Here is a 15,007-nt window from a genome sequence, read left to right as displayed (position 1 = left end):
TGGCAGCGTTCACATATGTTCAAATGAACCGCACTAACCGAGCAACCGCACCAGGGTTCATTTTAATCTAACCAAACATGACAAGTGTGAACACACACTAAATGATCAGGAAATTTGAATTCTGAAGTCAACCAATCATGGTGCTTGTCCGCTTTTGACCACTTCCAGAGGTAGTCGAAAACACATTTGACCGGATTGCTTTCATAGTGTAAACTCTTTTGGACGAATGCGTTTGAACAGCCACTAAAGATGGTCTACTCTCCATCTACTGACCTAATGCATAAACAAACTGCAGATAATAATCTGACATCTTTTCTAAGAATATTACAACTTTTCAGAAACACGAAAATGCATGGACAAAAATATTCTTTTAAATAAAGAAGTGAAGTAGAGAAATCATACTGAGATTCAGTCAGTCCCACAGAGCAGACAGGCTATTATTTTCTTTCTAGAAAGCAACAAGAGTGAGAAGTTTCCATTATATTTGCATTGACACAAATAGTTTCACTGACTTCACGGTTTTTGCATACTATACTTAGTAAGAGCTTTCCGTTATACACGTTCCCCTAGGGTGAACCAGTATACAAATTTTGGTTCATATTAGATCTAGTTATTGATCTACAGTTTTACATGCTTCAAATAAACTGTTTAATTCCCTCTTAGAAAAGGAGTTTGAATTGGAAAAATAAGCCATAATGTGATCCGTTTTCAATATCGGCCTAATCAGACAGCTGATAGCTGATAACGATTGTTTACTGCTCCCGCAGTTTGTTCATTTTGACAGTTTCTAGTGCGTGACAGTGAAGTCATTCTCACACATTTACTTGTCTCCATTTCTTGTGATGTTTGCATAGTGCATTGACAACATTCGCTGCAATGGCTTGATGACCAGCGTGTTTGAGGACAACTCCAAAGTCACCGTGCCTCACATGATCAAGTAAAACACAATTATATTAATATTTTACATGTATTCATTTAGCGGTATTATGTATATACTATTATTGTATTTATTAATATTTTGAATTAGCTTTTATTTTTATATTTTCAGTTTTCATTTTAGTTTTAGTAATTTTGTTTGCTTTTCTCGTTTTTTTTTTTTAATATTTCTTTTTAGCTTTTATTTTTATATCATTTTTAGACATTTTTATAACTTTTTTAGTTCACAATTTTTGTTTAAATTTAAGTTTTTCATCTAATATTTATATTTTTTTATATTTTGATGACCTAAAATGAGTTTTAAGTCGTCACCTTTATTTCTATATTGTTTATACAATACAAATAGTTTCAAAGCAGCTTTAAAGCCCGTTCACACCAAGAACGATAAGTATGAAGATAACTATAAAGATGTCTATATTTGCATCCACACCAATGAATGAATGTTTATTCTAAACTCAAGCCCTGCGGTTTCAAAGCGTGTACAACATGTTTTTGCTGTTCTTGTTGCATTTACACGACTTTAACCAGCAGATGTCCTCAGCATGCTATGTTTCAAATGAATAGCTAGTGTAATCGATCTAATCTAACAGTGAATTAACTGACGAAGTCAATATAGTGGAATAAAAACAACGCCTAATCTTTTTCACTGCAACTTCAAAGGAAGCAAGACAATGTTGTCGAAATTAGTGCTGGATACCTGAGGTCATTTTATGTTACACTGTTTACTAACCTAGCATAATAATTTCATTGTTAATACTTCTCACCATTTATTCCAAAGGGTATGATCAATTGTTTTCTATATATCCATTTTCATTAAAGTATCTTTGAAAAGGGGGTTTGAATTGTCAAACAGTGGTGGCTTTTTCTGGATCTCTGTGATTAACTTCTCCGCAATGCCATTTTAAATGCGCGAGCACTTGAATTAGAATGGATTCTGATTGGCTGTCAGTGTTTTATCGTTCAACAGCTGGAAAAAAAATAATTCTGAAAGTGATCCCAATGATATCGTTCCTCAATATTGTAATCGTTATAGCTGTGGTGTGAACAGTGTTATACTTTTACATTTAGAACTATTTGTAGAACTATATATTTTTCAATATCTTTATAGTTATAGCTCTTAGTGCACTGGCCTTACAGTAATAAATAGTTAAATAACCATCAAAGATGCAAACTTCATCAAATTTAAGACAAATTCAGATTCTGCTGTAAAGCAACTCTACCGAAGACAATAGTGTCATTATTCAACTTAATTCAGTTCAATGTTGATTCAGTTCAGTTCAGTAACAGTGTCAGCATTCGAGTTTTGTTCTCATCCAATAGTGTCAGATGAACTCACTGTAAATAGCTGGTTCAACTTGATTTGTTTGTTCTCACTCCACTCACGCTCATCCATAACTATGATCCGCAGGTCTGATGCCCGACTGCACAAAGACGACGTGGACATCTGCTTCAGTAAGACGCTGAACTCCTGCAAGGTGCCACAGATCCGTTACGCCAGCGTGGAGAGACTCCTGGAGAGACTGACCGACCTGCGCTTCCTGTCTATCGACTTCCTCAACACCTTCCTCCACACCTACCGAATCTTCACCAACGCTTCTGTGGTGATGGACAAACTGGCTGACATCTACAAGAAGCCCTTCACCTCTATACCTGTCAGGTTAGAGTTCCTAGTTTTTCTGATTTAAATTTTACTCCATATAATGCAATGTGATTCATTTTGGTGTTTTTTTATCACATTCAAAACATGTTGTTCATCCTTGTCTGAATGCCAATCATCATTGTGATGATTGTGTTACCCTTAATTTGGAGTTCATTTTGATTGTGTACAGTACCATTTAAAAGGATCAATATGATTTTTTCCTTTTTGTTTTAGAAATAAATTGATACTTTTATTCAGCAAGGATGCATTAAACTGATCAAAAATTACAGTTGTTTGTAATGTTTTCCAATAATAATAATAATAATAATAATAATAATCAAATAATCATCATTTCTGTTTCAAACTTGAGTAATGGCTGTTGAAATTGGAGCTTTGGCATGACAAAAAAATAAAAAATGTTTTCTATCATAAGATAATTTACAAAAAAAAAAAAAAGAAATTTTAAATTGCAATAATATTGCATTAAATTACTTTTATTAAATATCTATTATTATCAAATAAATGTAGCCTGGGTGATAAGATTCTTCTTCCAAAAACATACTGATCAAAAACTTTTGAACGGTTATTAATTAATGGAATATTAGGGCTGCGACTAAGAATTATTTTGATAAATAATTAATTTCTTTAATTCAATTTCATTTTCAATTGGCCTCAAATACAATTTTATTTAGAAAAACATGTTATTCAACGATATGCCAAATTCACTTCTTCAAACATACAAACTGAAGGCAATAAAAAATACAGTAAGTTTTAAAATATAAACATTATAAAGTAAAATGCAAATAATGCTCTCATGCTTCAAATAACTGGCCTTCCTGTTTTTCTAATGTGTAAAGTGACGTCACTTATGAAAATTCCTCATTTCAAAGTACAAAAACCTGTGTTTATAATTGATAATGATTTTAATTTTTCAGTACAGTAAACATCAAAACTTTTACAGTACACTAAAAGATGCACACTGGAAGTTAAGGTTTGGATCCATCTGTCTCACAGAACTCACTCTTTTCCCTCGATCCTCTGCTTCCCACAATCCTCCTGTTCCTGCCTCACTGTCACTCGCAGGGTTCAGTATCATTCTTCCGACCGTTTGTCCATCTCCTCCATCTGTCCAGACTACAGCCTGAAGATCACAAGGCTTGCGCTGGACCAGTCCAAGTAACTCATCCCTCGTCTCTCCCTCTGTCTCGTTTTGTTTTACATGTTTGTAGGATTTTCCCTCATGTCCATTTTATAATATCAGTCAAGGTTTCTTGTCATAATTTAGTTTTTCATGATCACTTTCCACCCTTTCTGACCCTTATAGTTAAACAGGTTATTTTTGCTACTGTAGCTTCAAGACTTCTATATGTAAATGTTAAGGTTAATGTGTGTTTTAAAACACAAACTGGTATTTCTAGGAGGGAAGATTTTATTGTGAGATGCATTTATTCATAGATAGATAGATAGATCTTAAGACTTCTATATGTAAATGACCTGTGTTGTGTTTTATTTTAAGGTTAATGTGTGCTTTTAAACATAAATTGTTTTTCTAGAAGGCCAGATCTGGTTGTGAGATGCATTTATTCAGTTGTTTCCATCTTACGTTGACGGTTCAGGTCCCTCGAGCTTTTCTTCGCCACCAACCAAGGCCCCTGGAGTGGAGAACACCTGAACAACAAATCCCCTCGGCTTTCTCGTAAGTTCTCCTCCCCTCCGCCCGTCTCCATCCCCTCGCGCACGTCTTCCCCCATCCATTCCCGAAAGCTGTCCCTCAGCTCTCCCGTGAGCTGTAAGGGTGGCGCCTTGGACCTGTCGACGGCTAGTTCCTCTGCGGCAAGCAGCCCGACGTCTCCCTACAACCCCATCATCTCCTCCCCTCCTCACACCTGCACCAAAGCCCCTCTGGACCTCAGCCGGGGCCCCAGCTCCCCCGAGCTCAGCCCCTCCACCCCAGAGGAGGGCGGGGAGCTGCCGCGGATAGATGCTTTCTGTGGGAAGCTGCGACGGAGTATTCGACGAGGTGAGCGTTGTTGTGCGTCCTCTATTGTTCAGCCTCAAATGAAGAGCAGCTCGTCTGAAAGCAAGTGTGACATGACAGATAGGCTGATAGAAAGGTCGATAGATAGACAAACAAACAAACAAACAGATAGATAGATAGACTGACAGACAGATCGACAGATAGACAGATAGATAGACAGACAAACAAACAGATAGATAGACTGACAGACAGATAGATAGATAGATAGATAGATAGATAGATAGATAGATAGATAGATAGATAGATAGATAGATAGATAGATAGATAGATAGATAGATAGATAGACAAACGAACAGATAGATAGATAGATAGATAGATAGATAGATAGATAGATAGATAGATAGATAGATAGATAGATAGATAGACAAACGAACAGATAGATAGATAGATAGATAGATAGATAGATAGATAGATAGATAGATAGACAGACAGACAGACAGATAGATAGATAGATAGATAGATAGATAGATAGATAGATAGACAGACAGACAGACAGATAGATAGATAGATAGATAGATAGATAGATAGATAGATAGATAGATAGATAGATAGATAGATAGATAGATAGATAGATAGATAGACAAACGAACAGATAGATAGATAGATAGACAGACAGAAAAACAAACAGATAGATAGATAGATAGATAGAAAGATAGATAGATAGATAGATAGATAGTATTGTAAAGATGCTCTGTTTTCTTTGTTTATCAATGATAACAATTCGACATCACTCTAGTCACATGACTGCGGTTGTTGATGTTTCTGACAGCTGTACTGGAGTCAGTATCGTTGGACAAGTTCATTCCTGAGACGCCCACATCCAGTGATTCTGCAGACATGTCTCCATGCCGCTCCCCGTCCACACCGCGACACCTTCGCTACCGACAACCTGCAGGTCGCCTGAACTTCTCAAATATACATATTCTACACTTCAGTGACATTTAGTTCTTGTTGGTCAAGGCTTCTTACAACAAATACAACATTTAGTTTTAGTGCAAATGTTTAAAATATGTGTTATTGCAGGAAGAAATACTCCTTTTAGTTAACTTGTTTAACAGTGCTTTTCTCTCGTTGTGTCCTCATAGGTCAGTCTCCCGAGAGCTCCCGCTGTGCCGTGTCCCCCGCGTCCGCCTTCGCCATCGCCACCGCCGCAGCTGGACACAGCAGCCCGCAAGGTTAGACAACACTGATGGGGTCAGACAGCTCCCCTCGCCGCTGAAACAGATCTCCCATCGGGTCTTTGTTCAGTCATGATACGGCTCTTACAGGATTCTCCTACTGTCTCTTATTCAGGATTTACCAACCCAGAGAAATCGTACGATAAAGAGTTCCTCATCCGCAGGGCCGCCACCAACAGAGTGCTCAACGTCCTGCGGCACTGGGTTTCCAAACACTCGCAGGTTTGTGTGACTTGCATCATTTCCAGCCTGCCAGTTTTTCCCCGACAGCCTGTCCTTGAGCGATTTATTATTCATAATAGGGATACGACTTGCACGGAGGACGCCACATGTGTTTAGGGTAGAAATTTAAAACAGATGTCACCGTACTTTCCCCAGCTGATTAATCACAGCCCCATTTATTTATTTTAATTTTACATTCAATGTAATTAAGTTTGCTTGAGAAAGCCAACTTACTGATCTACTATTTAAGATTAAACTACAAGATTTTAAGATTTTAAGATAAGATTTTAAGCTACAAACACCAAACTGGGCTTAGGCCTTCAGACTGTTCTGGTGTGCTTCATCTTTTCAAACTTATCCGACTTTCATTAAACAGGCGATCAAAACTACAAAAAGTCCCATACACTTTCATTTTGGGGGTTAAAACTTTTATACAATAACTCGAATAGAGTATTTAAAGAGTTATAATGAAAATAATGTCATTAATTACTCACCCTCATGTTGTTCCAGACCCGTAAGACTTTCGTTCACTCTAAAAACTAATTCAGGGGACCTTTAGTCATAACCTAAATATAAATATTGTTGTGAAATAAAAAATCAAGTTCTGAAATGCTGTTAGACTTTTTACTTGTATTTGTTATTTTATTGAGCTTGGATGACACACAAATGATGCCTATTGATTCGATATACTATCATGACTTGTCATAGTTTAACATTTTCATTTAATCAAAAATGTATTTAATTGTAAGTTCTGTTAATGTAAAATACAATCTGATGACATGTAAACGTGTGTTGTATTTTAATTTAGACGAACTTAAGTTAAGTGAAACAGGGCTGGGATTTATATTTCCCATCATGCTTTGCCCATGGCACTTGAAATGCTAAAATTAGGTGTTATATAATGTTTTTTGCACAAGATTAATGATAAGGGAGATTATGCAGTAATTAGTGTTTTGTTATGCTAATTTAGAAGAGTTTCTGTTAATGTGGGTTTTTGGAGATTTACCATCATGGTGACAAGCGGTGCTTGGAAAGTTCATGTTACTTAGAAATGCGTTTTATTGTGTCCAAAAAGCATCTTCACCTTACTTAAAACATTATGTTGGATCAACTTAAATAGTTGCGTTCATGTTGACAAATTTTAAGTTCATGTTACTTAGAAATGCGTTTTATTGTGTCCAAAAAGCATCTTCACCTTACTTAAAACATTATGTTGGATCAACTTAAATAGTTGCGTTCATGTTGACAATTTTTAAGTTCATGTTACTTAGAAATGCGTTTTATTGTGTCCAAAAAGCGTCTTCACCTTACTTAAAACATTATGTTGGATCAACTCAAAATATTGCTTTGAATTAATGTAATTCTCCCAATTGGTTTAAGTTAAAAATTCTAGTGGAAAATGTTAACATTTTTTTTTTGTTGTTGTTGAACCAATGTTTTATTTTTTAGAGTGTTCTTTTATCTTCGAAACACAATTTTTTTATTAAATCCGATGGCTCAGTGAGGCCTGCATTCAAAGCAATGACATTTCCTCTCTCAAGATCCATAAAGGTACTAAAAACATATTTTAAACAATTCATGTGAGTTCAGTGGATATTATAAAGCAACAAGAACTACTTTTTGTGAGGCAAAAAAACAAAATAACGACTTTTCAACAATATAGTGATGGGCCGATTTCAAAACACTGCTTCGGAGCTTTACGAATCGAATCAGTGATTCGGAGTGCCAAAGTCATGCGATTTCAGTTCAGCCGTTTGATAGGAGATCTGAATCACTGATTCGATTCGTAAAGCTCTGAAGCAGTTGCTAACATGCTATCTATGTATCTATGTATCTATCTATCTATGTATCTATGTATCTATCTATCTATCTATCTATCTATCTATCTATCTATCTATCTATCTATTTTTCTGACAGACTTTATTGTCTTCAAAACATTCAAACTTTAAACTTAAAACAACTTCAGAAGTGAAACCTTTTAAAACATTTTCAAACTTTCTGGTCTGGCTTTCTCAAGCCAACTTCAAAGTTTGTCATCAGACTTTATTCATCTAGTTAATTATTATCTTTTCATCAACTCACAAACCCTCTTTTTTAAAGTTTACAAAACGTCATTAAACTCAAACAGTAGATTTACATTGCTATTGTACCTGTGCACGATTATGCGATTTATTAGTTGCATTTTATGATCTGCATTCAGCATGTGACTCTATCAGGACAGACCTGCAGCCCACCAGTTTCAGACAGCAGCTTTGATGTGGCCTCACACCTCATGAACGCAGCCTTTGTCAGACCTTTATCGTGTGCAAGAGTGACTGCGCTGAAATGTCAGCGGACCCCTGAGGGCCCAGCGCTGTTAACACATGTCAGGAACAGGGCAGCGTATCACTTTGCACCACAGCTACATGCAACCATTCAAATCTATTCCATCTTCTAGTGTGCATTTGAAGGAAACTGGTGGTTAATTTATTGTAGTATGTACCGTACTTCAAACTTCTGGCTCACAGGCAGTTATTTAGCAGATGCTTTTATCTAGTGATATATTGATAGTGAGTATTATAATGACTGATGCTGATATCTAGAGAGAAGTGTGGCTGATATAACACCAATAAATTGCTTAAACTCAAACATGTATTTTACAAACTAAGGGGTGATTTTTTTCAAGCTGCCTTGAAATAATACTGTAATATTGTCTTGGATATTTACTCAAATTCACTTTAAAAATTGAAAACTGAAAAGAAAAAAAAAAAACGATTCCAAAAAAGTTGGGACACTGTACAAATTGTGAATAAAAACAGAATGCAATGATGTGGAAGTTTCAAATTTCAATATTTTATTCAGAATACAACATAGATGACATATCAAATGTTTAAACTGAGAAAATGTATCATTTTAACGGAAAAATAAGTTGATTTTAAATTTCATGGCATCAACACATCTCAAAAAAGTTGGGACAAGGCCATGTTTACCACTGTGTATAACAGTCTGCAAACGTCTGGGGACTGAGGAGACAAGTTGCTCAAGTTTAGGAACAGGAATGTTGTCCCATTCTTGTCTAATACAGGCTTCTAGTTGCTCAACTGTCTTAGGTCTTCTTTGTCGCATCTTCCTCTTTATGATGCACCAAATGTTTTCTATGGGTGAAAGATCTGGACTGCAGGCTGGCTATTTCAGTATCCAGATCCTTCTTCTACGCAGCCATGATGTTGTAATTGATGCAGTATGTGGTCTGGCATTGTCATGTTGGAAAATGCAAGGTTTTCCCTGAAAGAGACGACGTCTGGATGGGAGCATATGTTGTTCTAGAACTTGGATATACCTTTCAGCATTGATGGTGCCTTTCCAGATGTGTTAGCTGCCCAGGACACACACACTCATGCAACCCCATACCATCAGAGATGCAGGCTTCTGAACTGAGCGCTGATAACAACTTGGGTTGTCCTTGTCCTCTTTAGTCCGGATGACATGGACTTGGCATGACATTTCAAAATATCTTACTTTCAACATTTGATATGTTATCTATATTCTATTGTGATTAAAATATGTTTATGAGATTTGTAAATTATTGCATTCCTTTTTTATTCACAATTTGTACAGTGTCCCAAATTGTTTTTGCACTTGGGTTTGTAAATACACTACTGTTAATTAGTTGGGTGTCAGTAAGATTCTTTTAAAAAATATTAATACATTTATTTAACAAAGATGCATAATTTTATGGAAGCTTGTTTCTGCCACGGAATTAAAAGATATTTTATCTCGCAATTATTACGTTTTTTATCACAATTGCGAGTTTATCTCGAAATTCTGACTTTTTTTCTTGCAATTATGAGTTTATAATTCTGACTTCTTTTCTCAGAATTGTAAGATATATGCTAAAACATGTTAGCAACACGTTAAATCATGCTAGCAACATGTTCATTTGTGCTAGCAATGTATTAAAACATGCTAGCAACACGTCTGTTTTTCTGATAGACTTTATTGTCTTAAAACTTTAAACTTCAAACTACTTCATTCAAAACATTCAAACTTCAAGCTTTTAAAACTTTTTCAGACTTTCTGGTCTGACTTTCTCAATCCAAAAATCCATGTCCATGAGTTTATTCTCTCATAGAGGACAATTGTTCATTTTTGTTCTTCATGAACGGTTGGGTTGGTTTGAATTTACGTACTGTGTTCTGGCTTTATGACCATAAATGCATGAATTACAAGAACATCCTCCCATTAAAAAGGGCACAACAGTAATGCTTAACGCTCATAAGTTTCGAACCTTTCCAGCACTAAACATTAGCCAGAATGGCCACTACATTATTCAACCCTCTTTTACATCTGGTCATTGCAACTCCATGTCTTTGCAGGACTTTGAGATGAACGCGGAGCTGACGACGGCTGTGGTCGCTCTGCTGGAGGAGGTGCTGCGAGATCCAGATCTTCTGCCGCAGGAGAGGAAGGCCACAGCTAACATACTGAGGTGAAACACACTCCAGACGAGAAGATCTTATCTGCGTGTGTGTGCTTCGATTGATAAATCTTTAAAAATCTGAGAGAATAGTTTGATGTCTCAATGATAGATGGGTGAGATAATTCACCCAAAATATTTAATCAACTACTCACCTTATGTTAGCTGAAGCATGTGCACTACTGTTCAAAACTCAGTAAGATTTTCACAGTAAGAAGTCTCTTCAGCTCACCAAGGCTGCATTTCTTTGATCAAAAATACAGTAAAAAAAAGTAAAATATTATTTCAATTAAAAGAACTATTTTCTATTTGAATATATTGTAAAATGTAATTTAGTCCCGTGATGCAAAGTTGAATTTTCAGCATCATTACATGTCACATGATCCTTCATTTCTGATTATTATCAATGAAACTTGAAAAATGAAATATTGTGATAAATTTTTCCCAGGATTTATAAAAAGTTCAAAAGAACAGCATTTATTTGAAATAGAAATCTTCTGTAACATTATAAATGTCTTTACTGTCACTTTTGATTACATTAATGCATCCTTGCTGAATAAAAGTATTAATTTCTTTCCAAAAAACAAAAACAACAAAAAAAAAACTACTGACCCCAAACTTTTGAATGCTAGTATATGTGGAAGACAAGATTTGGGAGGAATGCTATGGGATTTTGTGAAATGGATTTAAATAAAACATATGTTCTATCGGGGAGCAAACATATGTCAGATAAATGATTTCATTTTAGGTGAACTGCTCATTTAATCTTTCCCCAGTGCACTTTCTCAAGAAGATCAAGATGATTCTCAGTTGAAGATTGAGGATATTGTCCAAATGGTTAGTGCCACTGACCCGAAGTGTGTATAGATGTATTTCTTTCTTCCCTGTGTAATTTTGCGTGTGATTTCTAGTCCGAGTGTCCGAGAGTGGAATGCTTTGAGTCACTGTCAGCAATGGAACTAGCGGAACAAATTACTCTACTGGACCATATTGTGTTCCGGAATATTCCATATGAGTGAGTACTTCATCAGAGCATAAATTAATACTCTAGAGGGTTTTATTCATACATTTTTGGTGATTTACTATTTAGTAGTGTTTGATGAAGATGTTTGACTTTCTAGGGAGTTTCTTGGTCAAGGCTGGATGAAAACGGACAAAAATGAAAGGACTCCGTACATTATGAAGACCAGTCAGCACTTCAATGATGTAGGCAAAAATTATAATCCATAAACATCAGAAGTTCGGACACAAATGCTCAGATTTTAAGATAATAATAATGACTGAAAGTTAAGATTTGTCTACAAAGCTAATTTTAGTAATTTAAGCAGAAGCTTTGGAATAAAAGATGGTGAAGATGGTTTTTTACTAGTATTTCTGAACATTTTTTTATATAAAATATATGTTAAACTCAAAGAAAATCAAAAGCCATAAATCAAAAAAGTTGAGTTCCAAATTTGAGGTTGATATCTCAAAAAATGAGCTCTCAGTAAGATTTTGTTTGGGTGCTGTACCAAACTTTTTCCATTAGATCCCAGCAAAGCTCCTATGGTATAGACAGCACTAGGATTTGTGATATTACAGTAGAGTTTTTACATCCATACCAACACACCCACACAATTATAGCTGCATAATTTATCCATTTGGCTTTATAATATGCAGAAGAAAACAGGAATAAAGCGAGTATTTGCTTTATCGGCCAAACCTGAGAAAATGGCACCATATGGTAAAAAATAACATTTTGAAGCGTTGCCAACAGAATGAAAGCCTATTAACAAAGACTCCATTAATTTATAGTTAAATGGCAATGGGATTAAAAAATGCTGTTTTAATGGATTTCAATGGGGATATTTTTGTTCTTAAGGTCCTGAGAGGAACTATTTTGTTTACCTAGTGTAAAATAGATATATTAAAGGAAATGAGGGTGAAATTCCAATAAAAATACACACTTCTGCCAAAATGTATGCAGTTGGCAGAATGATAAAAAAAAAAAATAGACAAAAAGTCTTTAAGGATGCACTTCATGTGATGTGTATCAGAGTGAGTCAGTGTAACTGAATGATATTTTTTTCAATAGATGAGTAATCTGGTAGCGTCTCAGATCATGGCTCAATGTGACGTGAGCTCCAGAGCCAACTCCATTGACAAGTGGCTGGCTGTGGCGGATATATGCCGATGTCTCAACAATTACAATGGAGTCTTGGAGATCACGTCCGCACTGAACCGCAGCGCCATCTACAGGTTAAAGAAAACGTGGGCCAAGGTTTGCAAACAGGTAGGTTGAGAAAGCTTTGCACATCCTGATTTTGCAGAGTTAGATGCGTTCCAACATATTTTGCTGATCCAGGAACAACATTCCTGTCTGAAAATTTAGTCTATCCCTTCCCCTAATCCTAACCCTACCCATAAATTCCCTAAAATCAGAGGGAAATAAGAGGTGAATAACACTGATGTAGAAGCACCTAGTTGTAAGTCTAAACTTGTCCCTCAAATCTGATTGGTTGGTTGGAATGTTGTTCCAGGATCAACAAAGATATTGATCCAGGAAAATGTTGTACTTGCAAATCCTTGGTGAAATCCTTAGATTCCATAGGATTGTAAACATTAAATGAACACAGCATTTGTGTATTTTCTCCATTTTAACCATGCATGGATTTTGTTTATTGTCAGACCAAAGCACTTATGGACAGGCTGCAGAAGATAGTTTCATCTGAGGGGAGGTTTAAGAACCTGAGGGAAACTCTGAAAAAGTAAGTTTGTGTATATTAGTTTTACACTGAATATTGTGAAAGCTTGTTTACGCCATGAAATAAAAAACGAAAAAGGTAAATTCAACTTTTTATCTTACAATTCTGACTTCTTTTCTTGCAATTGCGAGTTTATATCTCACAATTCTGACTTTTTTTTCTCAGAATTGTGAGATATAAACTCATAATTGTGATTTATAAAGTAAGAATTGAGAGTTATAAAGTCAGAATTTGCGTACGGAAGAGGATTAGGGCCAACCAATAATAAAAAATAAAACCATCTCGAGATTAAATTTGTTAAATTTCAAGAAAAAAACTCATTAAATTTCGAGAAAAAAGTCTAAATAAAATGTTGAGAATAAACTCGTTACATTACGAGAAAAAACTCGTTAAATTTCGAGAAAAATGTTGAGATAAAATGTTGAGAATAAAGTCATTAAATTACGAGAAAAAAAGTCATTAAATTACAAGAACAAATTAGTTAAATTATGAGAAAAAAGTCGTTAAATTACGAGAACAAATTCGTTAAATTACGAATTTGTTCTCATAATTTAATGTTTATTCTCAACATTTTACCTCAACTTTTTTCTCGAAATGTAACAAATTTTTTTCTCGAAATTTAACAACTTTAATCTCAAGATGGTTTTATTTTTTTATTATTGCTTGGCCCTAATCCTCTTCCATATTTGCGTGATATAAACTCACAATTGTGAGGAAAAAAAGTCAGAATTGCAAGTTTATATCACAATTCTGACTTTTTTCGCGAATCTGACTTTTTTCTTAGAATTCTTGGAATTGCGTGTTATAATGTCAAATTGTGAGGAGAAAAAAGACTGACGTTTTTTCTCAGAATTGTGAGTTTATATCTTGCAATTCTGAGAGTGTGTCAGAATTGTGAGTTATAGTCAGAATTGCGTGATAAAAAGTCAGAAGTGCAACTTTATATCATGCAATTCTGTCTTTATATCACACAATTCTGACTATAACATGCAATTCTGAGAAAAAAGTCAGAACTGTGAGATGCAAACTCGCAATTGCGAGATAAAGTCTCAATTTCCTTTTTTATTTTTTTTTATTTAGTGGCAGAAACAAGCTTCCATAGAATATAAAAACATACACTGTAACTTTTTTTGATGCTGAAATTAATCCACAGCTGTAACCCTCCGTGTGTGCCCTATCTGGGCATGTACCTGACGGATTTGGCATTTATCGAGGAAGGAACGCCCAACTTCACAGAGGAGGGGCTCGTCAACTTCTCTAAAATGAGGATGGTAAATGCTCAAATTACTCCAGTTTACATCTTGAGCTTATGGTGTCAGGATGCTATCAGGATTTTCAAAGATGCAGTTCACATTTTGTAGTCATCAGTAAAGAGTTTTGACTTTTGTTGCATTTCACAGATCTCACACATAATACGAGAGATACGACAGTTTCAGCAGGCGCCCTACAGGATAGAACTGCAACCCAAGGTACCGTCTTGACGTATAGCGAAACCTTATGGAAGCAGCAGAATTGCTTTAGGCCAAGTGCACACTACATTGCTCATGCACAACTGACTTTAACCCTGTACATCCTGACATATGAAATAATACTCAGAATGTTTTCTGAAATGGAACCTGTAGACAAAAAAAAGTTTGCATGTGTGTTTTTTGTTTAGTATCATATTTTATGCATCAGGCTTTTACGACTCATATAGTATAATGATATAGTGAGAATAGGGAGCTCACACTCGAGAAGGAAAAAACGGCTCAATTTTATTCAGAGGCCAAAACTGAGCAAAATATGCAATTTGGT

At 35.5% G+C, this 15,007-nt stretch overlaps 1 protein-coding gene across 1 annotated transcript in view; it reads left to right on the top strand.

The window, feature by feature from the left end:
- The window catches only part of rasgrf2a (Ras protein-specific guanine nucleotide-releasing factor 2a), a 40,591-nt gene that overhangs the window by 22,962 nt on the left and 2,622 nt on the right, over window positions 1-15,007 (top strand). The window contains exons 13-27 of the mRNA XM_067397356.1: window positions 855-937; window positions 2,345-2,593; window positions 3,659-3,751; window positions 4,192-4,595; window positions 5,383-5,508; window positions 5,699-5,788; window positions 5,907-6,013; window positions 10,369-10,481; window positions 11,246-11,306; window positions 11,381-11,484; window positions 11,591-11,675; window positions 12,544-12,741; window positions 13,137-13,216; window positions 14,367-14,484; window positions 14,614-14,682. Coding sequence (XP_067253457.1) covers window positions 855-937; window positions 2,345-2,593; window positions 3,659-3,751; window positions 4,192-4,595; window positions 5,383-5,508; window positions 5,699-5,788; window positions 5,907-6,013; window positions 10,369-10,481; window positions 11,246-11,306; window positions 11,381-11,484; window positions 11,591-11,675; window positions 12,544-12,741; window positions 13,137-13,216; window positions 14,367-14,484; window positions 14,614-14,682 — 1,980 coding nt within the window. The remainder of the gene's footprint in view (window positions 1-854; window positions 938-2,344; window positions 2,594-3,658; window positions 3,752-4,191; window positions 4,596-5,382; window positions 5,509-5,698; window positions 5,789-5,906; window positions 6,014-10,368; window positions 10,482-11,245; window positions 11,307-11,380; window positions 11,485-11,590; window positions 11,676-12,543; window positions 12,742-13,136; window positions 13,217-14,366; window positions 14,485-14,613; window positions 14,683-15,007) is intronic.

Source organism: Chanodichthys erythropterus, chromosome 10 (assembly GCF_024489055.1).
Source record: "Chanodichthys erythropterus isolate Z2021 chromosome 10, ASM2448905v1, whole genome shotgun sequence".
Classification (NCBI taxonomy): Eukaryota; Metazoa; Chordata; class Actinopteri; order Cypriniformes; family Xenocyprididae; genus Chanodichthys; species Chanodichthys erythropterus.
The sequence above is the reverse complement of the archived record's forward strand: the minus strand, read 5'-3'. Positions and strand labels throughout refer to the sequence as shown.